Source organism: Ochotona princeps, chromosome 18 (genome assembly GCF_030435755.1).
Source record: "Ochotona princeps isolate mOchPri1 chromosome 18, mOchPri1.hap1, whole genome shotgun sequence".
Lineage (NCBI taxonomy): Eukaryota > Metazoa > Chordata > Mammalia > Lagomorpha > Ochotonidae > Ochotona > Ochotona princeps.
The window spans coordinates 22,150,787-22,177,161 of NC_080849.1; the positions used below are offsets into that span (position 1 = coordinate 22,150,787).

The following is a 26,375-nucleotide window of genomic DNA, read 5'->3' on the forward strand; positions in this document are numbered from 1 at the left end:
ACAGAGACTCAGAAGACATCCTCTGGCTGTGGGGATTGTTGGGACCTGAATTATGTATCCCATGGCCCGCTGCCACCTCCTGACATCTAATACAGAGTTTTTGGAACAGACAGTGTGGCCTTGCCTGGCACTACAGTTTCTACTCTTTCATTTCCTTCAGACCCTGCAAACTCCCCCACCCCCATTTAATTCTTTCATGCTTACCAGGAATGTGGAAATCTGGCAATGAAACCAGTTTAAATGACATGGTGGAAAGAATATTGCACCTAGCTTGGTGCACCTGGGCTTTGCATTTAATTCTGCAACCTGTTGCTCATCTCACATCAGAAAAATAACTTGCCACTCTCAACTGTAGTCTTCTCACACTTAAAGTGACAGGCAAGGAGGAGCCCCAGAGCATCTAGGGATGAGCTTGGAGTGGTTGCCAAAACTGGATTGGCATTTGGTTTTGTATTTCAAAAGCTGTGATTTTTTTTTTTTTTTTTTTTGGTTGTCGTTTGTCTTGTTTTATCTTCATTTGTGTCTCCAAAGTATTACATAAAAAATACCTCCTTGAAAGTATTCAGGCATACGCAAGTAAAATTGTGTTTAAAAACAATTCTGAATATTATTCTGGCCTACTATTTCCAGTTTGAGAAGGACAGAGCTGCATGAGCCAAGGATCAGATTCCTTTGATAAAGTATATTGTGCTTGGACTTTGTAACCATGTGTGAAGTTAGGATTTTTTTTTTAAGATTTAAAAAATATTTTTACTGGAAAGGCAGATATACAGAGAGGAGAGACAGAGAGGAAGATCTTTCATCCGATGATTCATTCCCCAAGTAGGTGCAGCAGTTGAAGCTGCACTGATCTGAAGTCAGGAGTCCAGGAGCCTCTTCTGGGTCTCCCAAATGGGTGGAGCGTTTCAAGGCTTTGGGCCATCCTTGACTGCTTTCCCAGGCCACAGGCAGGAAGTTGGATGGGAAGCAGGGCCGTTGGAATTAGAACTGGTGCCCATATGGGATCCCGATGCATGAAAGGCGAGGACTTTGGCTGCTAGGCTACTGTGCAGGGTCCGAAGTTAGGATCTTAATAATCTGGATTTTCAGGCAAAATTAGGGGCAGAAAATATGTATTTATGTAGATTACATGACATTGTGCTCTTGGATAATGTTTTAACGATGAGTCACAGTCAGAATTATATTCAGTATTTAATTCTGATCATTTGCATGCATGTAGTTGACGCAACACATAATCTTCCTGTGATACACTCTTTTTTTTTTTTTAAAAGATTTATTTATTATTATTGGAAAGCCGGATATACCGAGAGCAGGAGAGACAGAGAGGAAGATCTTCCTTCCGATGATTCACTCCCCAAGTGAGCCTCAATGGCCGGTGTGCGCCAATCCGATGCCGGGAACCTGGAACCTCTTCCGGGTCTCCCACGTGGGTGCAGGGTCCCAAAGCTTTGGGCCGTCCTCGACTGCTTTCCCAGGCCACAAGCAGGGAGCTGGATGGGAAATGGAGCTGCCGGGATTAGAACTGGCGCCCATATGGGATCCCGGGGCTTTCAAGGCGAGGACTTTAGCCGCTAGGCCATGCTGCCGGGCCCCTGTGATACACTCTTAATTTTTTTCTATTCTCTTTATTTTGTTTTACTAAAAAAAAAAAAAAAAGAAACACTGTCCATTGTCATTAATGGAGTGTATTCTTTTTTTTTTAATGGAGTGTGGTTTGAAAGGTCTTATCAACGAGCAGTTGGTAAACATTGGTATTTTAGAAGCTGTTACAGTTTAGTGTCCTATTTTGTAGGAGGAAGTAGATATTTCCATGAAATGCCTTGTGATTTTTATCATTTGAGTGATTGTCTGAAATTGAGGAAAGTTTTGACACCAAAGGGATTGTTTATTTTTAATTGTGTACCTTGGGAAATATTTTCTGAATACCTCCCAATTCATTGTTATAATGAGTTCCCATTCTCTTCTCTCCATCTATTGCCGGCCTCAGGTGTGCAATTTGCTGTCTGAAGTTCTAGTGTGAAGTGAGGTTCAACCTGAGATTCTATCTGTTGCACTTGAAATGACTGTAGAAATATATTTTGATTGATATTTGCTATTAAACCTGTCACTCCTCCTCTTCTTCCACCTAGGTGTCGTATGTTACCCTGTCCACGAGAGAGACATTTTCAAAGGTTGGTCGAGAACTTTTAGGGGCCATCACAGCTGTTCACCCCAGGATAATTTCCATCCTTTTGGATCGAGTTCAAGATACCATAGACCAGGTTGGAATGGTAAGAGCACTGATCTTGTTTGTTTATTATTGTGAAGTACTGGAAGCAAGCAAAAAATAGGAGGATTGTAACACTTCGAGCAGGATAAAAGGAACCAGTGGTGCTGTTGCCAGGCCCCGTGCCATTCATCCCTGTATCAGTTTGGGATTAGCTGTTGCTTGTGAAATCTGCTTGGAGTTGAGCTTCTCATGTCCTTCAGTAATGAGTGTTTATCTTAATTAAAGCATATAGTTAATGAGAATTTTATTTGTAATTCTTCTTGCTTTCATAATTGTAATGTATAATAAACAATTGTGACTGAGAAAGAAGGCCCTGTCTGTGGGAGGCCTTCCTTCAGTCCTTAGCAGGTCCTGTAAGGTACTTGTACCCCATGTTGAAACACCTGGGTTCAACATTCCAGGCTTGGACTCCTGATTTTAGTGTCCTGCTGCTGCAGGTCCTGGGAGGTTGTCTGGATTGTTCTCAAGTAATGGGAGTTCCTGCCATCTACGGGGCGAGCTGGAGTGAGTTCCTGACTCCTGGCTTCAGCCTTAGCTCAGCCCTGGCTGTCTGAAGCATTGGAAAGTGAAGCACTGAGTGGGAGTTCTATTTCTCTGCCTCTTTTTTTGCCTTTGCCCCACTCAGCCTCTATCTTGAATGAATGAATAAAATAAAATTACCATTTTATGCAAAGCAACTTTTTATTAATGAATTGTCATGAACACATAAACAGATTAACAGAAAGGGTAAGTTTTAAAATATTCATATTTTCTACTGTACTTCCAAATTTTGTTTTGGCTCTTAGGCACAGATCATGAACCTGATATATGATAATTGTGTGTCATAGAAGTGTACTGTCTCATGGTAGCTGTGAGGCACATTTGTCTATGGAGCTCTCAAAATGGTGTTAGTACAAATTGGAATGTGCTCTTAGTATAAAATATGCACTGTTTTGAAGATGGTGTGCGCCAAAGAATGTAGTTGCTTTGTAATGATACATTTTGAAATGATGATGTTTTAGATATCAGATCAAATAAAAATTTTATTAAGAAAACATGACTATTAGAAAAGTTAAAATTGCACGTATGACTTGCACCATATTTTTATTGTATAGCACTGTTTCAAATATTACAGAATGACTAAAGCAAAAACTATATTAAGTAAGCCCAGACTTAGCTTAATTTCTACACATTCATATTTTATTTAGAAAGTGATTTGAAAAAAAGTGGTACTGCAGATTTTTTTTGCGAACAAGATTTAATTTTTTTGAATTGTGAAAGGCTTGAAATATACAGATATGAATTGAGTAATGGCAAGAATGTATTCTGAGAAGTGTATTAAGTGGTTTTGTTGTGAATGCATATCAGAGATACAAACTAAGATAGTTACAATCCCACTAGGCAATAGAATCTGTTGTTTTAAAAGGCTTATTTATTTTTATTTGAAATGCAGGTTTTTACAGAGAGAGAGCTTTTCCATCCACTGGTTCATTCTCTAAGTGGCAACAATGTCGAGAGCTGAGCTAACCCTAAGCTGCATGCCAGGAGCTTTTTCTGGTGTGTCCCACGTGGGTGCAGGGTCCCAAAGCTTTGGGCTATCTGTTGTTTATTTCCCACACCACAAACAGAGAGCTTGATTGGATGTGGAGCAGCTGAGACATGAAATTGCACCCATATGGGATCTCAGCACTTGTAGGTAGAGGATGAGAATACTACACCACTGTTTTTTCCCTTAGGCAGTATACTATTACTGGGACATTGTCTTCAGTGTGGTCCATTGTTGACTGAAACATCACTGTGCATGTATGATGGACTATGAAAGAAGACGGAATGGTGTAATGATGTACTCCTTTTCCGATTCAAGCTGTTACCCATTCCATTCTTTGTTCTGTCCAACACTGATTTCAAGCTGAAGAACTATATTTTAAAATGCTGTAGAAGGGTTGGCTCTCCTGGCATCTGTATGGGCTGGCATCCCACATGGGTACCAGTTTATGTCCTTGCTGCTCCACTTCTGATCCAATTTCCTGCTAATGTGCCAGAGAAAGCAGCAGAAGGTGACCCAGGTGCTTGGGTCTATCTCCAGATAGACTCTGGATAGAGTTTCTGTTTTCTAGTTTCTGCCTGATCCAACCTTGGCTGTTGCAACCTTTTGGAGAGTGAACCAGTAGATGGAAGATATCTCTTTATTGCTTTGCCTTTTAAATAAAATAAATATTTTTCAAAAAATAAGCACCATAGAGTATAGGAATTATTGAAAGTGTTAAGTATAATGCCCATTGTGTGACTCATCCTGACCTTAGATGTGTGTCTCATAGTGGTTTACTTTAGCTGATGCCTGCCAGCTTGCATGTTGCAGCCAGCAGACCGGCCTTTACAAAGCTTTGCACACATGCTTTTTTGGAGTATCATCAGTTTAATACACATTTGATTCCGGTTGTCCATGACTTCCGTTTTAGTTTTCTAAAAATGAAATCCACATACTTTTTGAGGAAAGCAGTTTAAATCAGTTTAGTGATGCAGTTTTGTAGCCATACAGGTTTATCCCTAAATGACTATCTTTTTCTTTTCAATAAGGTTTCTTTATACTTGTTTAAAGAATTGCCTTTGTATCTTTGGCGACCTTCTGCCTCCGAGATAGCTGTCATTCGAGATTGGTTATTGAATTATAACCTGGCTGCAGTGAAGAATAAACTGGCCTGTGTTATTCTGGAAGGGTTGAATTGGGGATTTGATGAACAGGTATGTGTTAAAAACCATTGTTTTGAAACTGAAGGTTTAAACATTGTTTAAACTGGAGGTCTAAACATTGTTTAGAGCTGGAGATTCTACACACTTTTCTCTTTAGTTAAAAAAAATATGATGTTTACATAGTTGAGAGGGATCCATTCCTCTGTGGACCACCCCTCAGGGTGGGGAGAGTCACAGAATGGGAGAAAGTGCAGGAGACAGAGTATTGTCAGTATTGTCAGTAGGTATCTCTGTGTGGCAGGGTTATGGTTGTATTTATGTATTTATTTTCCCATGCATTTCTTTTTTCAAAAAATTTTCATAACAGTTTTGGTATATTTATTTTTATTTTTAAGTAGAGTTATAGTGTGGGGAAGTGGTTTCCATTTGCTGGATCACTCCTGAACAGCTGGAGATGGCCTGGTCTGAAGCTGGGAGCCAGGAGCACCTTCCAGGTCTCCCAAGTGGGTGCAAAGGCCCAGTGACTTGGCCCATTCTCTGCTGCTTTTAGGTCATTAGCAGGAAGCTGGACTGGAAGTGAAGCAGCCAGGACTCAAACCCTCGCCCGTATGGGATGCTGGCACTGCAGGACGAGAATTAGCCTGCCAAACATTGCACCAGACCCTCCAACCATTTCTGTATCTCTTACTGTTCTGTGAGCATGATTGAAGTTTTTGCTTTTTTCGGGCCTGGAAAATGCCCTTGATCATTTATGCTGACGACCCCCTCCCCTCAGAGGGACACATTCCCTGGGCCGCAGCCCACATTTCCATCCTAGTTGCTTTACTCAAAGGACAGATGACAAGCTGAATTAACTACTCACACAAACAATGACCAAAGCACTGGAGCATTACACACCTGTTATCTCACTAGGATGTTTGCGTGGTGGGGAGGGGAGAGTTAAGGAGAAAAAGAATTTGTTGTAGATATTTAAGATATGCATTTAAGATATGGTTGTGTGATTTCTGAAAGTGAATTTGAAAAGAAAGAACGGTTTAAATTTTAAAAACCTTGCAAGTACATGAATACCACAGAGCAGTTGTAGATGCCTGAACAACAGTGGCTACTTCTCACCACTAAACTGCTCTTGTTAGGAATAGCACCACCATTTGTTTTTCTACAGTTAGCATGTTCGCTGTAGAAATTCTGGTGAAAAATACAGAAAAATATTAATATTGGTAATTATTAGCAAGTATAAATGCTGCTTTGAACTTACACCACTAGTACAGATAGTGTAAGAAGTCACAAAAATATACATTTAATGAATCAAAAGGTTGGAGGGCATTTTTTTTAATATATATTCATTTATTCATTAAGTACATTGAATTACATGACACAATTTCATAGGTACTGGGATTCCCCCCACCCCCTTCACCCCAAACCCTTCCCCCATGGTGAATTCCTTCACCTTGATGCATAACCACAGCTCAAGTTCCGTTGAGATTCCCTAATTAAAAGTTCACACCATACAGAGTCCAGCATCCCACTTGTCCAGTTCAAGTTCAACGGCCTCTTAGGGAGGCCCTCTCAGGTTTGAAGGCAGAGCCAGCAGAGCGTCACCTCCATCAATTAGAAGTGGAGGGCATTTTTACACTAAAGTGTAAAAATGGCTTTTAATGAGTAAAAATGACATTTCGTATATAATTAGCAAAGCAGTTTGTTCTCAAGGGCTTGCTCTGATTCTTTTATCTCCAAAGATGTCCTCTATCAGGGAATTTTGCCAATTACATGCCCTTTCCTGCCTCACTAAAGGCCTTATTTCTTGCTCCTTGATCAAAATATGTATTCCCATTTGAAGGGAAAATGGGGAGGCCTCACCGCTCTGTAGCAGTTTGTAGCTCTGGCAGCCAGTTTGTAGGCAGTGGGGCACATTGGCAGGAAGCCTGTTGCAATCAGGAGGCTGTAATCCAGAAAGGTACCCTGAGCACCTGAGGTTCCTGTGAGTTCACATGGGGCTTTTGTCACTGAAGTGTTGGTGGGTGAGAGTGATGGCATTCTCTACCTACACATCTGGGGCTTTGTGAATGGAGTCCGTTCTTGCCTGAAGACTCCTCTCTATGCCTCTGTTGTTAGGAAAGTCATGCTTTGTGAAAGGACCCAGAAATGCACTTTTCAGGCTGCAGAGGAAGGCTGCTAGAGGCACTTCCCTCGTTTATGGTAGAGCCTTTAACTTGCAGTCCATAGTGTTTGTAGAGATTCTGGGTTGGGATGGGAGTTCCATTAAATTTTTTTTTTTACTGGTGTGGAAGATGACTGAGGTATATTTCTCTTATATATAGACTTCAGACTTAATTATCAAGGTGATATGTTAATACTAATTTTTCTCTTTGGAAGGGTACCCTTCACCTGGATCAAGCAGTCCATACTGAAGTTGCCTTACTGATTCTGGAAGCTTACCAGAAGCATCTTGCACAGAAGCCATATGCTGGGCTTCTTTCTGAAAGTATGAAACAGGTATTTTCTTTACTGTGCTTAGAATGCGAATGTCTATTTGTAGGGGCCTGGAAAGCTGAAACTGTGATTTATTAAGAAGACAAAATTGATTTCTCAGGGTCTAAAGATTTGTTTTTATTCGATTTTTCATGACCATTTGCTTTAAGCTACAGTGATGTGCTAGAACTGACTTGAACTAGCATAGGTGAACTGGTGATTTTTAGGAACTTTGCCAGTTACATTGGCAGTTTGAAATTGGCCATGGTGTTGGGAAGGAGTTGAAGCAGTTGCAAGATGCTTTGTGGACACCTTGTATTGGAGTGTCTGGGCTCGGGTCTCGGTTCTTCTTTCCGTTCCGGCCTCCTGCTCGTGCACCCTGGGAAGCAGCAGATGATGGCTCAAGTACTTGGGTCCCTGCCACCCATGTGGGAGGTCCAAATTGAGTTGTGGCCTCCTGGTTTTGGCCTGGCTCAGCTCAGGCTGTGTTGGGCATTTGGGGAGTAAAGTAAGGGTAGAAGATTTTTTGTTTGTTTCTGTCTCTCTTTCAAATAAAATGAAAACAAATAAATAACAGTGAAAAAGGAAATTTTGCCATGGAGGGAGTATTTCTGCCATTCAAATTGGCAGGTGCTATAAATAAGACCCCTTCTCCTGATTCATCAGTTACTTGTCAGCACATTGTTGATTGATAATTAGTTTCTCCATTCTCTTCTGCATTAACAAAGATCACATTCACAAAATTATTAGTAGGGAAACTGAAGTGGTTAGTTGTGAGTAAGAAATTGCCTTCATGCTGCACAACAACAATTAATTGACAAACAGTGATAGCTTTTCTTCTCTGTTAGGGGTACTGTTCGCCGTGACAGGATAGAGAAATGAGGGTGTTGACTTCATTTGTGTGTCACTAATGTGGTTTAAAATAATTGTTTTAGGTTTCATATTTGGCCAGTATTGTTCGCTATGGAGAGACACCTGAGAGCTCCTTTAACCAGTGGGCCTGGAATTTGATCTTGAGGTTAAAACTACACAGAAATGATTATGGATTACAGCAGAATTGTCCCACCGTTCCCTTCTCCAGCACGGCACCTGACCTGACAGAGTCACCCATGTTTCATCCTCTCTTGAAGTCTGTGAAAGCGGGCATGCCCATTGGCTGTTACCTGGCCTTAGCCATGACAGCCCTGGGCCACAGGTACAGAGTTTGGGGTGAACCTTTAGAGTTGTTCTAGAACCTCACCTCTCACATTTCTAAGACTGAGGCATCCACGAAGCCAGAAGAGGAGTAATGAGGGTCAAATAATAAGTGTTTATTAATAGTTTATGAAGGGGAGATGCTGCCCAAATTCACATAGAACAGATTGGTACCAGAAAAAATGTCTTGTTGTGTAAGGAGTTGTCCCAGAATTAAAATGTCCATATTAGCAATAGATTTGTATTCTCTTTCTCAGAATTTTTGTCAAGTGACAATAGTTAGTTACTTATGGTAAATTAAAAATAACTTATTGGACAGAAAGAGGAGAGAGAGAGAGCACGAGCAAGCATGCGCTGCCATTCACTGATTCACTCCCCTAACCCTGCAGCAACTGGACTGTTGCCAAAGTCAGACCTAAGAACTCAGTACAGTAAGAACCCAGTTACCTGAACCATTATGGCTATTTCCAGAATCTATAATAGCAGAAAGCTGGAATTGAGAACTAGAGCTGTTAGTTGAACCAGGGTGCTCTGATGTGAGCTAACTGCTAAGTTAAATGCCTGCTGTCAGTAATGAATTATTTCCTGATTTGTTTATGTATAAAAGACTCAATTTTCCTTACTCAGCAACTGCTGCCTTCTTAAGGGTGTGCATTAATGGGAAACTGGATGGAAAACCAAGTGGAGGTGCGGGGGTGGGGGGGGACCTCAATTCTAGTCCTCTCGTGTGAAGTGCTGGTTTCCCAAGTGATTTCTTAACCTCCTATGCCCAGCCCTGCTTTGGTAATGAATTTTTTGAAAAAGTGTTGGCAGGCCAACTCAAGCTTGTGAACTTCCTGATCAGATCATGGGCTGTTGCAGTGTAAATCCACAGCTATCTTTGTCCGCCCACCCCCACGGTTGTCTGTTAGGTATAACTTCTGTTGAGTTCAGTACCCAGGAACTGTTTTACAATTCTATCTTTAGTGATGAAGACTGTCTCTGGTGCAGTAAATAATGGAATGCATCGAGGAATTCCCTGTTGGTGAAAGTTCTCTTCTTTAAATAATTTTTTTCATGTGAGGCAGTAATTTTTTCTAGCACACCTATTTTTCTAAAACCATTTACAGCTGAACTTTCTGACACTCTTATTTCATACTAACCAAAATAGCTTTTTAACACCCTCATTTCGAAACCTTGTTCCACATTAAGTTTAATTTCAGTGAGATGCAATTTTCCTGTCAGCTCCTAGTGTTTGCTCTGGCCCGTGAAGTAGGAGAGATACGGGATGGTTAAATTAGCTGCCCTCAGATTGTTTACAGCCAGGAGAGCTTGTCAGAAAGAAAATGACTGGCAGTGGTATAAAACATAACCTCGGCCTGAGGTTACATAGACAGCAGTAGTTCCCCAACCTGGCTGCTCTTTAGAATTCCTGTTGGAGCTCTGTGAAAAATGTAAATGGTTTGGGAGTCTGTTGTCCAGGGGATGCTATGGGAGAGACTGGATTGAGAACCACATGAAGTCTGAGCAGAAATAATGTAAAGGAGGGGGCCCAGCGCCGTGGCCTAGCGGCTAAAGTCCTCGCCTTGAAAGCCCCGGGATCCCATTGGGTGCCAGTTCTAATCCCGGCAGCTCCACTTCTCATCCAGCTCCCTGCCTGGGAAAGCAGTCGAGGACGGCCCAAAGCCTTGGGACCCTGCACCCGTGTGGGAGACCTGGAAGAAGTTCCTGGTTCCTGGGTCCTGGCTCCGGATTGGCACAGCACTGGCCGTTGGGCTCACTTGGGGAGTGAATCATTGGATGGAAGATCTTCCTCTCTGTTTCTCCTCCTCTCTGTGTATCTTACTTTGTAATAAAAATGACTAAATCTAAAAAAAAAATAATGTAAAGGAGGAAAGGTCAGTGGAACAGTGTCATTTCATGGAGGAGACATCCTAGACTCTGGGGCGGAGTGATGACTCTTGCTTCCCTGGTAGCATAGGGCCTCCTGTTTGTGTGAGAGCTAAAAGGCCGATTCCTGCCACCTGCAGCACCCAGGCCTTCTGAGCAGCACCCTTCCCTGTTGTCTTGGTCCTGCTCAGATTGATGTCTTCAGAAGTTGGACTTAGTAGGTGGTCAGCAAACTGCTAAGTGGATGGGGCATACAGGTAGAGAGGGTGAGACAAGGTAGATGATGGGGAGTGCTTTTGACTGAGGGCGTAGTTCCTGGTTGGGAAAACCCTACAGAGTTAAGAAAATGGAGAAAGATCTGCTCAGGGCTGCTGTTCTAGAATAATGAACTTTTTGGTATGATCCCATCGCTGTAGTTGTAATGGCAAGCATAATATTTTTTGAACTTCTTCCTGGTATCACTATAGTAGTAGTAATAGTTTTTCAATAGTGGTGTTGACCATTGCATACATACAGGTATGCAAAAAGTTTGTGGAGAATGAAATTAAGAGATACCTTTAGTGAACGAAATTTTGACGATGCCTATGAGTGGGCTCAAAGTTGATGGAAGATGGATGTCACTTTAAAAAAAAGTGCACATTTTAAGTTTTTTTATGCAGCAAATAAACTTATCCTTAAATTTTATTTTTCCATCAACTATGTTTGTTATTTTGAAAGCCACACCAACATTCCCATTGAATGGTTTTTCCCTGGGTGCACCTAAGCTATCTTCTGCATCTTGCTTTTGCCTTTGCAGCTAAATATGAAAACCATATTTCATATTTTTCCCTGGTACTTGAAATTCTTTCTTAAGGACAGGTTATCTGAATGAGTCATGGGAAGAGAAAACACATATATTGCTGGTTTCTCATGGCAGAGCTCAATTTTGAATCTTGTTTGCTATAATGCCTCGTGGGAATGTACATGCAAACAGGGCCACCAGGGCTCAGAAAAAGCACCAAACGTGGTACTGACAGGTGCTGTCAGCTAGAAATGTATAAGCCTGTGCTCTCATTTTGACCCTGCCTTAGGAAATTATGTGAATTTGGGCATACTACTTCATCTTCCACATCTGTCAAATAAAAGTATAAATGAGCTTTTCCATTTCTTGTACTTCAGCGTTGGTATTTCTGTGTGTAGTTTAGGTGTGTAAGATAGTCCAGGCGTTATGGGCTCTCAGCTCAGTGGAAGGGCATGATTATGACAAAGTGGCCATCCTAAATGCTCATTGTCTTCTCTCCCATAGCATTGAAAAGTTCTGTGCAGAAGGCATCCCACTGTTGGGAACTCTGGTCCAGTCGAGGCATTTGAGAACTGTGGTCCATGTACTGGATAAGATTCTGCCTTTGTTCTACCCTTGCCAGTATTACTTGCTGAAGAATGAGCTGTAAGTATCTTCATTCTAGGGCAGGGACTTGGCTTTAAAGCAGCCCAAAGGACTATGTCCTGGTTTCTCAAGTAAATTGAAAGGAATGATGCTTTAATAGTATGTTTTTTATTAGGCAGAAAATGTTTGTGTCTAGAGTTAGAGCAGTGATTTTAATGATTCTGGTTTTAGTAGCATGAAAGATATTTTCCTTCTCATTTAACTTGGGATTGCTCATTATAGCTTATTAATCTTTGCAAGAGCATTTGTTTTCATGCAGCTCTGGGAATGCTGCTTCTGACATTGAGTGGCAAATGGCTTTGCCACTGTAGCAATAATGAAACATGTTGCTTTCAGTTGCCACTGGTGTGGTGGTGGTGGTGCAGTGTTGCACTGAGATGGGAAGAGAGCTAACTGCCCAGAGGGGAGAGTGTTATGTGTGGCTGAGGCTTCATGAACAGTGGTGAAAGGGAAAGTAAGGCCTGTGGGGACAGGCGTAGAATGTCCAAGGGTTTTGTACAACCAGGGCCTCAGATTTGTCTAGTGTTAAGTATCATCTGGGAGAGCTTATTAAATACAGATTTCTAACCTCCCTTGTGTATTTTACTGTAGTATGAATGGGTTATGGTCTTGGGCTATTACTTCCTCACCCCTAGACACTCCCCTCATGCCCATTATTTGAAATTAGCATCTTGGCCACTAAGCAAGTTTGGGAATGGAATAATTTGGCAAGCATTTTTTCTTGTATTGGTGCAGGTGGTGGGGACATGCTTTGAGGTGTTTTTTCGTGTGGTACTTTAAACCTGTATAAGTTTGTCTTGGATCTTTCCATGACACCTATGCAGGTAGAGATTTTTAACCATGTTAAGTAGGAAAGCTTTCTTTAGAAATAATTGAAGGCTTTTCAGAAGCCCTAGGTAGTTCTTTGGTCTAGCAGCGGAACAGATTTCATCGTTTTCTGTTCCCTCCTGAGTAATCAGGGCCTGGAACTTGTGTCAACTCTTGAGCAGAGGTTAAGTGTGTGATCCTCCTGTGTGCTTGGCAGGTTTTTGTCCCACCTCCTCCTCTTCCTACACTTGGACAGTGGTGTCCCACAGGGTGTCACGCAGCAGGTCACCCACAAGGTGGCACAGCACCTGACAGGAGCCAGCCATGGGGACAACGTGAAGCTTCTCAACAGCATGATCCAGGTCAGGGGGCTTGCAAGCTCCTAATACACCCTTCCCCCTCTTCCTACCCAGACCTTGTAGTGTTAGCACAGTTGTGATTTGGTCATTCCGATAAACTTGGCACAGTGCTTTTGGCCAAGAAGATCAACAGGTTTAGGCTTTGTAGGTGGGGCAGATAGGATTTGGTTTGTGTTTTCAACATGGGTTGCTTTTACATCCTGAGTCTTTTTTCCACAGGCACACATATCTGTAAGCACTCAGCCCAACCAAGTGGGTCCTGTTGCTGTGTTGGAATTCTGGGTTCAGGCGCTTATAAACCAGCACCTTTGGTATCGAGAACAAGCCATCCTCTTCCTCATGGACCACTTGTGTAAAACAGCTTTTCAGCTAATGCAGGAAGACTGTGTGCAGAAACTACTCTACCAGCAGCATAAGGTAAAGTTGTCAGAGCATTTTTGTGTCAGCCATTCACTGGATAGGTTCCGGTGGGTCAGGTGTTTGGTGTAGCAGTTGACATCCCATTACAAGTACCTGAGGTCAATACCCATTTTCATGAGTTCAGCTTCTTGCCAGTGCAGACCCTGGGAAGCAGCCATATTGGCCCGAAAAGTTAGGTTTCTCCATTCACATGGGAGGGCTAGCCTGAGTTCTTGGTTCCCAGCTCCAGTTCCAGCCAGGGTTATGGTGGGTATTTGGGATACGAGTCATTGGTTGCGATTTTCATCTCTAACTCAATAAATAAAAATTTGGAAGATTTTTTTTTTTTAATTACATTGCATTATGTGACAGTTTCATAGGCTCAGGGATTCCCCCAACCCCTCCCCATGCCCTTTCCCCATGGTGGATTCTTCCACTTTGTTGCAGTATTACAGTTCAAATTTAATCAAGATTCTTTCATATACTAAACATAGAGTCCAGCATCTTATTGTCCAGATAAATTGAACAGTTTCTTGGGGAGACCATCTCTGGTCTGAAGGTAGAGCTGGCAGAATATCATCCCAATCAATTAAGAGTCCCAACATAACATCAACAACAATTTACAACATTATGGAATTAACATGGTTTTGAGTAACCAATATGTTAAAAAAAAATGCAAGTTCTTAACCACATCCTGTGATTAGCTCATTTTTAAAATTTTATTTGTGAGGCAGATTTTATAGAGAAGGAAAAAAAATGAGAGATTTTTCTGTTCGCTAGTTTACTCTCCAAATGGCTGGAGCAGCTGGAGCTGAGCTGATCAAGGAGCCAGGAGCCAGCCAGCTCCTCCAGAGCTCCCAAATGGGTTCAGGGACCCAAGGACTTGAGCCATCCTCTGCTGCTTTCCCATGCTGTAAGCAGAGAGCTGGATTGGATAGGGCAACTGGGGATCAAACTAGCACCCATATGGATGGTAGCACGGCTGCACAGGCCCCAATAAATACATTTTGTAAAAATAAGAAATCCCTTCAAATAGTTGAACTATGTGGCCACTGCCCCTCCTTTCTTTTTTTCCTTTTTTTTTTTTAAAGATTTATTCATTTTATTACAGCCAGATATACACAGAGGAGGAGAGACAGAGAGGAAGATCTTCTTTCCAATGATTCACTCCCCAAGTGAGCCGCAACGGGCCAATGCGCACCGATCCGAAGCCGGGAACCTGGAACCTCTTCCGGGTCTCCCACATGGGTGCAGGGTCCCAATGCATTGGGCCATCCTTGACTGCTTTCCCAGGCCACAAGCAGGGAGCTGGATGGGAAGTGGAGCTGCCGGGATTAGAACCGGCGCCCATATGGGATCCCGGGGCTTTCAAGGCGAGGACTTTAGCCGCTAGGCCACGGCGCTGGGCCCTCCTTTTTTTTTTTTTTAAGAAGATTTATTGTTTTTATTTCAAAGGTAGATTTTATAAAGAAAGAAAGTTTTTCCAGGTGCTGGCTCACTTCCCAGGAGATTGTGATGGCTGTTGCTGGACCAATTTGAAGGCAGGAACCAGGAGGTTCTTCTGAGTCTCTTAAATGGGTGCAGGGTCCCAAGGCTTGGAGCCATCCTTTGCTGTTTTCCCAGGGCATAAGCAGGGAGCTTGATTGGAAGTGGAGCAGTGGGGACTAGAACTGGCGCCCATATGGGATGCTGGCACTGCAAGCAGAGGATTAGCTTGCTACACCATCATGTTGATTTATTTTTATTGGAAAGTCAGATACACAGATAGGAGGAGAGATTTTCCATTTAACAAATCATTCTCCAAGCGGCTGCAGCTGGAGCTGCCCCGATCTGAATCCAGGAGCCTGGAGCTTTTTCCGTGTCTCCTGCATGGTGCAGGGTCCCAAGGCTTTGGGCTGTCCTTGACTGCTTTCCTAGACCACAGGCAGGGAGCTGGATGGGAAGTGGAGCTGCCGGGGATAGAACTGGCACCAGTATTGAATCTCGGCACGTGTAGGGCGAGGACTTTAGCTGCTAGGCTTCTGCGCTGGGCCCATGGACGCTGCCTTTTTAAAACTTTGTGGTGTTTTATCAGTTCTCGCCCACTTGTACTGCTCCTCGATCATTCAAAGGCTAAACTTCTCGGGAAGAGCCTTACTCATGACATTTGTCTGTGGTGCACTGCCTAGGACCATTGCTGTGGCTGGATGCCCTCTGGAAACCTGTGTCTTAGTAGAAATTTGTCCTTACAGTAAAACAGTTGCTAATACTTTTGCAAAGGTCATCGATAAGGTATTTCTAAAGCATCCTGTCTGTCCTGCTTGTCCCTTATGTAGAATGCTTTGGGCTACCACTGTGACCGGAGTCTGCTGACTTCTTTGGTGAGCTGGATCGTGGCAGGCAACATCACTCCTTCCTTTGTGGAGGGCACAGCCATGCCCACGCAGGTAGGAAGCCCACTGAGAGGCTCATTTGCTGGCTGGCTTTGTGAGCTCAGAGGTTAACATTCTTACTAATCAGCTTGTGAGTAGCCGGCCCTGGTTATTACTGTCATTAGCAATAGCTTTATTTTTATCATGATTGCCTCTCAGACTTCTTGTGTGAAATTGGTTGTGTGCCTCTGTCTCATTACTGACATCAGTCCTGATACCCGTGAACACCCTGTCATTCTCCTTCCTACCTTCCTCATCTTGTAATCAAGCTGACCCCCTGACCCTGCTGGCACATCCCTGGCTCTCGGCCTCACTAAGTCTTAGCTGGTGTACTTTTCCCATGCATCTCTGCTTCAGGCCTGGCTCATCCTCACCTGTGCCCCTTTCCTTAATCCAGTGGATGCTGCAGAACCTGGCCCTGTCCTGTCTTTCATTCATGTAGAGCTTCCAGTTAATATTTTTGAGTGAATGGACACCATTCTGTTGTTATCGTAGCCTTTGTATCGCAATTTAACATTTTGTATAACAATTTGACATGTAACAATTTAACACTTTGTATAGCAATTTAACATTAGCTGGATATTAACTGTCCTGTTTATATAACATGATAAATGTGTCAAGAATATGTACTTTTTTTTTATTAATTATTTTGCATTATGTGACAGTTTCATAGGCTCTGGGAATCCCCCCACCCCTCCCTACACCCCTCCCCCCTGGTGGATTCCTCCACCTTGATGCAGTATTACAGTTCAAATTCAATCAAGAAGAATATGTACATATTTTTAAAATGTGTTCATTCTAGAAAAATAGTTGAGGACCGAGATCAATAAGAGGGATTTTCTTTAGTATCAGGATATATCTTGTCAACTTGGAGGTTTTGGCTCATGACCCTGCGTCTTCCTGGTGGTGTTTTAGGTCTGGTTTGCCTGGACCGTGCTGAACATGGAATCCATCTTTGAAGAGGACTCCCAGCTACGAAGAGTCGTGGAAGGGGAGCTGGTTATAAACTCTGCTTTTACCCCTGACCAAGCTCTGAAGGTGCAAATAGCAATTCCATGTTTGAGTGGTGGAAGGTGGCTCACATGTTAATGATTTGTTTTAGCTTGTGACCATCTGGGTTTGCTTTTGTTGTGAATGCTTAGAAAGGACACCGGCCAAGCCAGCTTAAAGCTCCATTAACCATGGAGTCACAACCTAATGAGCATTCATTGTGCTTTAAAGACCTAGATATCGTAGTTTAGACTTTTATGTTTCAGAGTATGTCAGAGAATGTATCATTCTTGAAAGTTCTTTTGAAATATAAGCTTTCACAAGATTATTCAAGTTGGTTTTTATATCATACCATTCCCTTGTTCTATGGCATTTTATGTACAAAGGAATTGCAGAAATGGAAATGAAATTAGGCTAGGTGACTGTTAAGGCCCATTCCGATTCTGAGGTCTGACATGTTTTGATAGCAGAAAAGCTGCTACTACTGAGGATGAATGGTTAGCTAGAGGTTGTAGAAGAAAATATTTTGTGCCTGTTTTGGGGTTACTTAAATTGGAGACAAAATACTCAGGATTCCACTTAGATCACTTACAAAGACTGATTGTGAATGTGTTCATTTCATGGCAGCTAACAGCCTTCCTTTCTTACAGAAAGCTCAAGCCCAGCTAAAACTCCCCATCGTCCCGTCTCTGCAGAGGCTGCTGATCTACCGCTGGGCCCACCAGGCTTTGGCCACACCTTCTGATCATCCTCTTCTGCCACTCATTTGGCAGAAGTTCTTCCTCCTGTATCTCCACCGCCCGGGCCCACAGTACGGGTATGCTACCCTATGTTATAGTACGTTTCTGTGTTGCCACTTCTGAGTGTGTGTTCTTACACTGTGGAGTGTTTGAATCATTCTTTGGTGACATTTAACTAGGAATTTCTCTCCCTCTGTTAAACTGGATGGTTTTGAGTTTGGAATTTGTTGTGGTAACTTCGCTTTAGCAACCTCTGCGCCTGATTGTGGGGCAATCAATAACGTGGAACTCAGAGTTAGCATAGAACCTGTGGAGGTACGAATGGAGAGAAACTACCTCTGTCTGAGTCTGCCCCGTCTGATCCTCTGCCCCCATCTGATCCTCTGCCCCCTTCCGAGGCTCTGCCCCTGTCCAAGGCTCTGCCACCGTCCGAGGCTCTGCCCCCATCCGAGGCTCTGCCACCGTCTAAGGCTCTGCCCCCGTCCGAGGCTCTGCCACCGTCCGAGGCTCTTCCCCTGTCCAAGGCTCTGCCACTGTCCGAGGCTCTGCCCCCGTCCGAGGTTCTACCTCTGTCTGAGGCTCCATGTGTGACCCTTAGGGACTGTTGTGAAGAGTGCCATGGCTGTGAGCCAAGGCCAGTGTGTGTAGCAGCCTTTGAATTGTGCTCAGGAATGCACAGCACCTCCACTGGTGAGAAGGTGCCTTGCGTGGCCAGCCAAACCTGTGCTCTGTTACTTTAGTTTCTACTCTAATTCCTGTCTTACGCACATTCCCTTAATCATTGCTTTGAAAAATGAGGATGTTGATTCTTTGTCACTTTCATTTTATACCAAGTTTGCACATGTTCCAGGACCCGATGCCGTTTTAATTTATTCTCTGCCTCTAGCAGTGATGCTATCTTGAGTTTATATAGCTTGTCTTTGTTTTTAAGTTACTTTTATATATACTTTTTTTGCAGGGGTTGAGCCTGGCTAAAGCCAGAAGCCGGAAACTCATTCTGAATCTCTCTTGTGGCTATAAGGGACTCATACATTTGAGCTAGGGTGCACAAGAGCAGGAAGCTAGGATTGAGAGTGGAGCCCAGATTTGAACCCAGTTGTTCTGGTGTGCATGTCAAATGATATCTTAAATTCTGTGCCAAATACCCACCCACCCAATAACTGCTGTTCTGTGCTGTGCAGAAAGCACGTGTGCATTGTGAGTTAATAATCCATGCTTATACTTTGTTAAGGTTACCCATAGATGGATGCATTGGAAGAAGGTTCTTTCAAAGCCCTGCTCATATCAATTTGCTGAAAGAGATGAAGAAGCGCCTGACAGAGGTGGCCGACTTCCACCATGCAGCGAGCAAGGCCCTTCGTGTACCAGCAGAGGGCAGCGAAGGGCTGCCGGCCAGCCAGGTTGGCACCCCTGCTTACCTCACATCACCGGAACTGCACAGGGAGCTCGTGAGGTGAGTGTGGTAGTTGATCCACTGGGGTTACCGTTGGCAGTACAGGTACTGCTCTGGAGCGGCTGGGTGTGTTTCACCTGGTGGTTGTTAACCTTAAACCCGTGAGATTGACTATGGAAGGTGGCTTTGGTATACGCTTGCTGCTGCTTTTTTGTTTGTTTGTTTGTTGTTGTTTTGTTTTTGTTTTTCGTTTTAATTTGAAAGGCAGAGTTGTAGAAAGAGAAATAGAGAGATCTGCCATCTGCTAAGTCACTCCCAAAATGACCACAACAGGCCAGAACTGGCCAATCTGAAGCCAGGAGCCAGGAGCTTCCTGTTGATCTTCCATGTGGGTGCAAGGGCCCAAGCACTTTCCCAGCTCATGAGCAGGGAGCTGGATTGGAATTGGAATAGCAAGGACAAGAATAGGCACCTGTATGGGATGCCTGTACCTAAGACAGCGTTTAGCCTATTATGTCATGGCACTAGCTGCCAAGGTTAGGCTTGAAATATTTCTCTTGTGTTTCTCAAGAGAAGCAAATTGGCAATTTGAATGTGCATCTGCCTAGTGGCAGGTGTCTCAGTGATAAACTCAGGTCTCATAGTTTTTTTTGTACAAATAAAAATAAACCTAGAAAATTTTGTTGTAGCAGGTATACAATGTTAAAAGCCTGCTAGACTAGTTCATTAAACATTTATTTATTTGAAAGACAGCGTGTCAGAAGGAGAAACAGAGAGAGATCTTTTTCTTATTTATTTTTAAAAATTTATTTATTTTTATTAGAAGGGCAGATTTACAGAGAGAAGGACATATATAGGGAAAGAGCTTCTGTCTACTGGTTCACTTCCCCACGTGACTACTCCACCGGAACTTAGCTGATCGTAAGCCATGAACCAAGAGCTTCTTCTGTATCTCCCATGCTGGTGCAGGGTCCCTAGGCTTTGGACCATCCTCTTCTGCTTTCCCAGTCTACAAGCAGGGAGCTGGATGGGAAGTGGCACAGCCAGGACATGAATTGGCATCCATATAGGACCCTTGAGTGTGCAAGGTGAGGATTTAGCCACCTCAACCTTTGCACTGGACCCATATGGCTACAACAACCAAAGTTGGGTCACATTGAAGCCAGGAGCCAGGAACTGTGTCTGTGTCTCCCACACTGGTGACAGGGGCCCAAGCACTTTGGCAATTGTTTTTTCCCTTCTCAGGTACATTAGCAGGAAACTGGATTGAAAGTGGAGTAGCATGAACTTAAATCACCACTCTGATATGAGATACTGGTGTTGCAAGTGATCATTTAACCTGCAGTACTGCAATGCAGGTTCCATAATCTTTACGAGAAATAATAACCTGCTTATAGAATTGAGGTTTTTCCATCCCCCAAAAGGTTAGGAACATGGAACTCTGATTTCCTTCTATACTGTTCCTGTACCTTTCATTAATGTTTTTGACACAATCCAAATATTAGTCTTATAAATAAGACTTAAAATAATTGGTCTTAATAATTCATTCTAACTTCTTCCTTCTTTCCTGATCTTCACCACCTCTACCCAGTTCCTGCCCCATTGGAATAAACCTCCTAAGATACCTCAAAAAAAAAAAAAAAAAAATTCACTCTGAAACGCAAAGTAGCTAGGCGAGCAAACCTGTCTTCCAGCCTAAAGCCTGAGGTGCGCTTGACATCAAGCCCTCTCCCCTCATCTTGTTGGATTGGAGGAAAGCTCACGTTTAATCTGCTTTGACTAGTGGAAGGCTTTGTCTTTGGGCATTTTAGGGCAGCCAAGAAAGACTTTGCGGTTGTTTTCTGTCTCCCTTCTTCCTTTCCTGTGGTACATTCATAAAGTGGCTGCCATTCTTGCTGAATGAGAAGCTCGTGGAGAGAACTGCCATCCTCCTCCCTGGAAGGAGCTCAAAGCCCCATCGGAGCCCTGGTACCTGAAAGCCGCCCCCAGGCAGAGGGAATTTTCCATTTTATTGAGAGCAAAGCCAAGCCATGCCACCTCCCTCTCCTCTCCTCACCCCTTTAACTGTGATGGCAGTTAGTTCTCTAGTATTGTTGCTGCTGCAAACAACTGCTTAAAATACCAGTGACCTTAGCTAAATAGACTGCGCTTCTTATAAAACCAAAAGTAAAGGAAACCTCATTATGTTTATAAAAAAAGATTTTACTGGAAAATCACAACTTTATTTTTTGAAGCCCAACTTGTTTTTTTCCTGATGAGAACAGAATGTATTCATACTATGAATTTTATTTGTGATTCCTTAAGGTAGGAGATGCTCACAGAGCTTAAAGTTGGCAAGTGTTTCCAGTGTGTAAGTTTAGGAAACCTTTAAGGCTTTCTCTGGAAGATAGAAGATGTGTTTATTAGGAGTGTTATTTGTACTTTCCTAAGCACTGAGGCTCCCAGGGCCCGAGTTGTCCAGGATAGCAGAGCTCCACATGCAGATCCCTGTGTCTGTGCTGAAGACGCCTTTTCTAAGTATTCCCTCTGTGTACATCTCGCCCTGCCTCTGTGATGGAGTTCATCCAGCCCCTTTGATCTTCTGTGTCAGCAATGACTGCATCGCATTAATGCTTTGGAAAGAAACTGGGAGTTTCTTGGAGCTCTGGTGGGTGGTTGGACATGTATTCTGTGTTACAGTTTTCCTTGTTTTTACATAGAGCTGCCAGAGTTTCCAGAGTTAGAAGAAATCTCATTTATCTGCTTATCTTTTATGTTGATATGATTGTGTGTTTTTTTTATCTTTTAGACTCTTCAATGTGTATGAATTATGGCTAGAAGATGAGACCTTCCAAAAAGGAGATACCTATATCCCTTCTCTGCCAAAGCATTATGATACTCACAGGCTAGCAAAAGTGATGCAGAATCAGCAGGTGAAACTATGGCCGTGTATGGTTGAGCAAATCTAAATGTCACTTGAATTGTCATATTCCTAATGAGGAACCAATTGGACCAGTTGCTGTTGTAGAAATGGGTGGTCACTGAAGTAGTCACTGTCTCTGGAATTTGTCACCATATCAATGATTGTATTAAAGGAATATTACCCTTTGAGTCTCTAACCCTAACATGGCCTTGCCTAAATGATCTTGAAGCTCATTTATGGCTTACTACAATTTCATATTCAATGCTTTTGATAGTGATTAACTAACAAGTGAATTAGTAGCATGTTGAGAAATAGTCAGTGGGATTTTTGTGGTTGTTTGAATACTTGAAGGTCCCCAAGTTGGACAACCAGGGGTGCTGTTTACACAGGTGTGGCAAACTGAATGAAAGAGGGAGTGTCTGAGAGGCTTCCAGGAGAGCTCAAGGAGTTGGGCAGAGCGGATACAGGGATTTGGGAGTGAGGTTAGGTAGAAAATTATGTAATTCAAAGGAAGAGAACTGAAGATGTGATCTGAGAAGCATTATCAACAATTAAGGCCAAAGACATAAGGCTGAGAATACAGAGCCAGGGAGATAGGAAGAATAAACACAAGGTGAAATGTTCTGGAATCCTCTGAGTACGGTTCCCTGCCCAGCTCTTCCACAGTGTATTTCACATCTTAGGGACCCTTTCCACAGCTTTGCACGTAGTAAGCCCTTGGTCAGTGTTTTAACAGATAATGGCAGCTTTCTAGATTTTCTTAATTCTCTAAAGTTTGTCCTGTTTTCTCAGCATCTACAGAATTTTTTCTTGTTTAATTCATTCTATCCCTCTCATTCTTGGCTTGCCATTTTTATGGGTAGTGCCCCCCACCCCCATTTTTGATCTGTACATTCTGAGTTGTTACATCATTTTGAAGTTTATAGTTTTTGAGACATACTGTGGTACTTAGCTATAAGAAGTCCATGCAGCCTTTAGCCTTTGTCAGTGGTTATTTAGCACAGTCAGTAAAGGTGATCCTGCATGACCTCATTTAATGAGGATGGGCGTGCACCGGAGAATCTAGTCCAGCTCATCAGATAGTCAGGTGCATGCTGGAGTCAAGTTATGATTAGGATAACACTGGGCTCCTCCTCTGACTAGGAAATGCCTTGTTTTGTCATTAGTTTGGGAATGATTGTTTAAGATATCATGGCATGGTAACCTAGCGGCAGAGATCCCATATGGGTGCCAGTTCTAATCTGGCAGCCCCATTTCCCATCCAGCTCACTGCCTGTGGCCTGGGAAAACAGTCTAGGATGGCCCAAGGCTTTGAGACCCTGCACCCATGTGGGAGATCTGGAAGAGGCTCCTGGCTCCTGGGTTCAGATCTGGGCAGCTCTGGCTATTGCAGCTACTTAGGGAGTGAATCAACGGATGAAAGATCTTTCCTCTCTGTCTCTCCTCCTCTCTGTATATCTGACTTTCCAATAAAAATCTCAAACAAAATAGAGCATATGGCAATGTCTTTGTTGAAAAGTCAGAATTTTTAGGTTTAGAGGGATTCTTGGGCCTTTAGAACAGCTTAAATCAGAAAAAGAAAAAAAAATGATGATCCATGAAAGTATAGTCTATATCATTTGCAATTCCTGATTGAACTACTTTTTTGTGTTCAGTGGTGATTGACATCCCAAGCTGTCTACCGCTCTGATACGCGGTGTTCACCATAGTGAAAGGATTGAAGTTCAGAACCTGAAAAACCACCTATTGAAATGTGGGAAAGGGGGCACTAGACCCGGTCTTTCTGTTTTGTCTCATTTACTTGCTTAGTAATTTCAGAAAAAATGCTGTCATACAGATAACAAGGCAGAATAGGACAGTGGGCCAGCACTTGCTTCTTTCCTCCCTTCATGCACTGTGTCTAGTTTCATCTGCTGCCCAGCCAAGAATGCCTGTGTTTGTTACCTTGGAGCTAATCCTAAAGAGCGTTGGATACTTCTTGCAGATTTCGAAAGATACAAATACAAAAATAATGACATTTACATCTGAAACATTCTTTAATATCAAATGTCTCTTCAGAGTTTAGACTTCTGGTTGCCGCATAAATACATAAAAGTCTTGCTTTTTAAATGTTTTTATAGTTTGTTTTCATAAGGATCCATATCATTACTTCTTTTCCCCTGATAACTTATTTATTGAAGAAAATGGATAGTTTATAAACTTTTCGCATTGGTTGTATTTTGCTTGCTGTGTCTTTGTGGGATAGTTTAACATGTTTATCTGTTCTCATTATTTTCTGAGAATTGTTGTGTGGATTTAGAGGTTTTATTTAGTCCAGATTTTGTTACTTTAAATTTATTTATTTATCTCTTTTAGTTGTTTTGGCTGTTATCCAAATCTTATAGTGCATGTAATTATAAGCTTAGTAGTGTATATAATTTATGAACATACATACAGTTTCCACTTAAACTTTTTCTAATCTTGGTGTACAAAAAGTTTTCTGAATCATACTAAGATTGTTAGTATAGCCATTTTAGATGCAGTTCATCTAATACTGAAGATCTTGTAGGGGACCACTTCCTGCTGAAGTTTACTTACTTTATAGTTGAATATATCCTTTTCTATGTGACTGTGACCCGCCTGTCAGAGTTGAAATATTGTGGTTCCATTCCAGGAACTATGGACAGAGTACTTGAACATGGAGCGCATACGCCACGAGTTCCAGGAGGTGGTTGGTTTGTGGATGCAGGTCAAGCTGGAGTCCCATTGCCCGTCCTGTAGTGTGTCAGTTCAGCTGGACTTCACTGACCCTCTGCTGGGTGAGTTTTGTGATCCTCTCTTCCTCTCGATGTGTGGATGAATGAATGAGTAGATTAATCCATTGAGGGCTAAAATTTCTACACTTTGTCTTGCCTGTGCAACTTGTTTTAAGAGCTCCATATTACCCTGTCTGCCAAAGCACTAGGTTAGGCTTCAAATGAGAAAAAAACTCCAAGTCAGTAATGGCTTAAACAAGATATTGATTTTCTTTCAAATAGAAGAAGTTTGGAAGAGGGTAGTTCCTGAGGCCTGGAAGTTGTCAAGGACTGCTGCCACTCCTGACTTCTCAGAAAGGTGTCACTCACCAAATGTTCACCATGGCTGTGTGGGCTTGAGCTGTTGCATTCACCTTCGCCTCCGACAGCCAGAGGACACCTGCCAGGACAGACTTTCTAGTCATTCCTCATGGACCGTCCTGGCACAAGTAGCTGTCCCTGGTGGAAAAGGAGCTGGAACAGGATCACTTGTCTTGGTGTTTCCTTTTTTCCTGTGAAGCTCTAAAAACACATTTAAATCCACATAAAAAACTGCAAGAAGTTTCAGTCTAATTATTTTGGGGGTTTTCAGTTTTAGCATTCAGAAGTCTTTTTTTTTTTATAAGCTCTTTCGTTATATCTGAAACTCAAATGGATATTCCTGAGGGTGTTTTTTTTTTTTTTTTTTTTTTAACTTTAAGATACTTTTTTTGAAAGGTAGTGTATGAGAGATGACAGACAGACAGAGGGAAAAAGATTTTCTGTCCACTGGTTCATTTCCCAGTTGACTGTAATAGCCTGGGCTGGGCCAGGCTGAGACCAGGAGCCAGAAACTCCATCCAGAAAATTGACATATTTCACAACAAAATAAAAAACAGTATTTGAGTACACATTGTTCTTAATTACTAAATCTTTAAAAAATATGGGTCATAAAACTGTAGAGTTATGCCTCAAAGAGTTTATGGAAATTCTGTGTGTTTGAGGTAGGTGCTGTGGTCCACAGGCTAAGCATCTGTCTGCAGTGCCAGCGTCCCATGTGGTGCTGGTTCAAGTCTCAACTGCTCCACTTCTGATCCAGCTCACCTTAATTGCCTGAGAAAGTCTCAGAACATGGTCTGAATGTTTGGGTCCCTGTTACCCACATGGGAGACCTGGGTGAAGTTCTTGGCTCCTGTCTTTAACCTGAGCCAGGCCTGACTTTTGTGGCCATTTGGAAAGCGAATCAGCATATGGAAAATCCTTCTGACTTTCTGCCCTCCCCTTAATCCCTACTAAATAATTCTGGCTTTTTAAAAGAGAAGGAGGGAGGAAGGGAGAGGCAGAGAAAAAGAGAGAAAGCAAGCACGAATATCTTTTCAATTCCATTTCACAAATGGTGTCTTTTGTCGTGTTCTTCAGCCCATACTTGTGTGATGAAGTGAGAGGGTAGGGAGATAGGAATTTATTAGATGCCTATTGTGCTGTGTACTATGTAAAGAACTACCAAATATTTAAATTTGCTGAATTAGCATATTGTGCAATCTAGTGCAAAGTTTTGTGACACATGTCACTCACTTGGACTCTATAAATACTTCCTATTCAAAACTTGCCCTAATTTCAGAATTTTTCAGACTTACCTGTATTTTAATGTCTATTGGTCTTCTCTTCCTATTCCTATGCAGTTAGTATGGATGGTGGCAGGAATTCTCACCTGGATCACCCCA

General features: G+C 42.6%; 1 protein-coding gene across 2 annotated transcripts in view; it reads left to right on the top strand.

Annotated features, from left to right (window-relative positions):
* EPG5 (ectopic P-granules 5 autophagy tethering factor) overlaps positions 1-26,375 on the top strand; it is a 91,703-nt gene that overhangs the window by 25,705 nt on the left and 39,623 nt on the right. For both annotated transcript variants that reach the window (XM_058677150.1, XM_058677151.1), the window contains exons 13-25: positions 2,130-2,270; positions 4,826-4,990; positions 7,313-7,432; positions 8,344-8,603; positions 11,757-11,897; positions 12,922-13,066; positions 13,283-13,480; positions 15,778-15,888; positions 16,789-16,911; positions 17,514-17,680; positions 18,835-19,056; positions 21,785-21,908; positions 24,552-24,696. In XM_058677150.1, the coding sequence (XP_058533133.1) occupies positions 2,130-2,270; positions 4,826-4,990; positions 7,313-7,432; positions 8,344-8,603; positions 11,757-11,897; positions 12,922-13,066; positions 13,283-13,480; positions 15,778-15,888; positions 16,789-16,911; positions 17,514-17,680; positions 18,835-19,056; positions 21,785-21,908; positions 24,552-24,696 (2,062 nt within the window). The remainder of the gene's footprint in view (positions 1-2,129; positions 2,271-4,825; positions 4,991-7,312; positions 7,433-8,343; positions 8,604-11,756; positions 11,898-12,921; positions 13,067-13,282; positions 13,481-15,777; positions 15,889-16,788; positions 16,912-17,513; positions 17,681-18,834; positions 19,057-21,784; positions 21,909-24,551; positions 24,697-26,375) is intronic.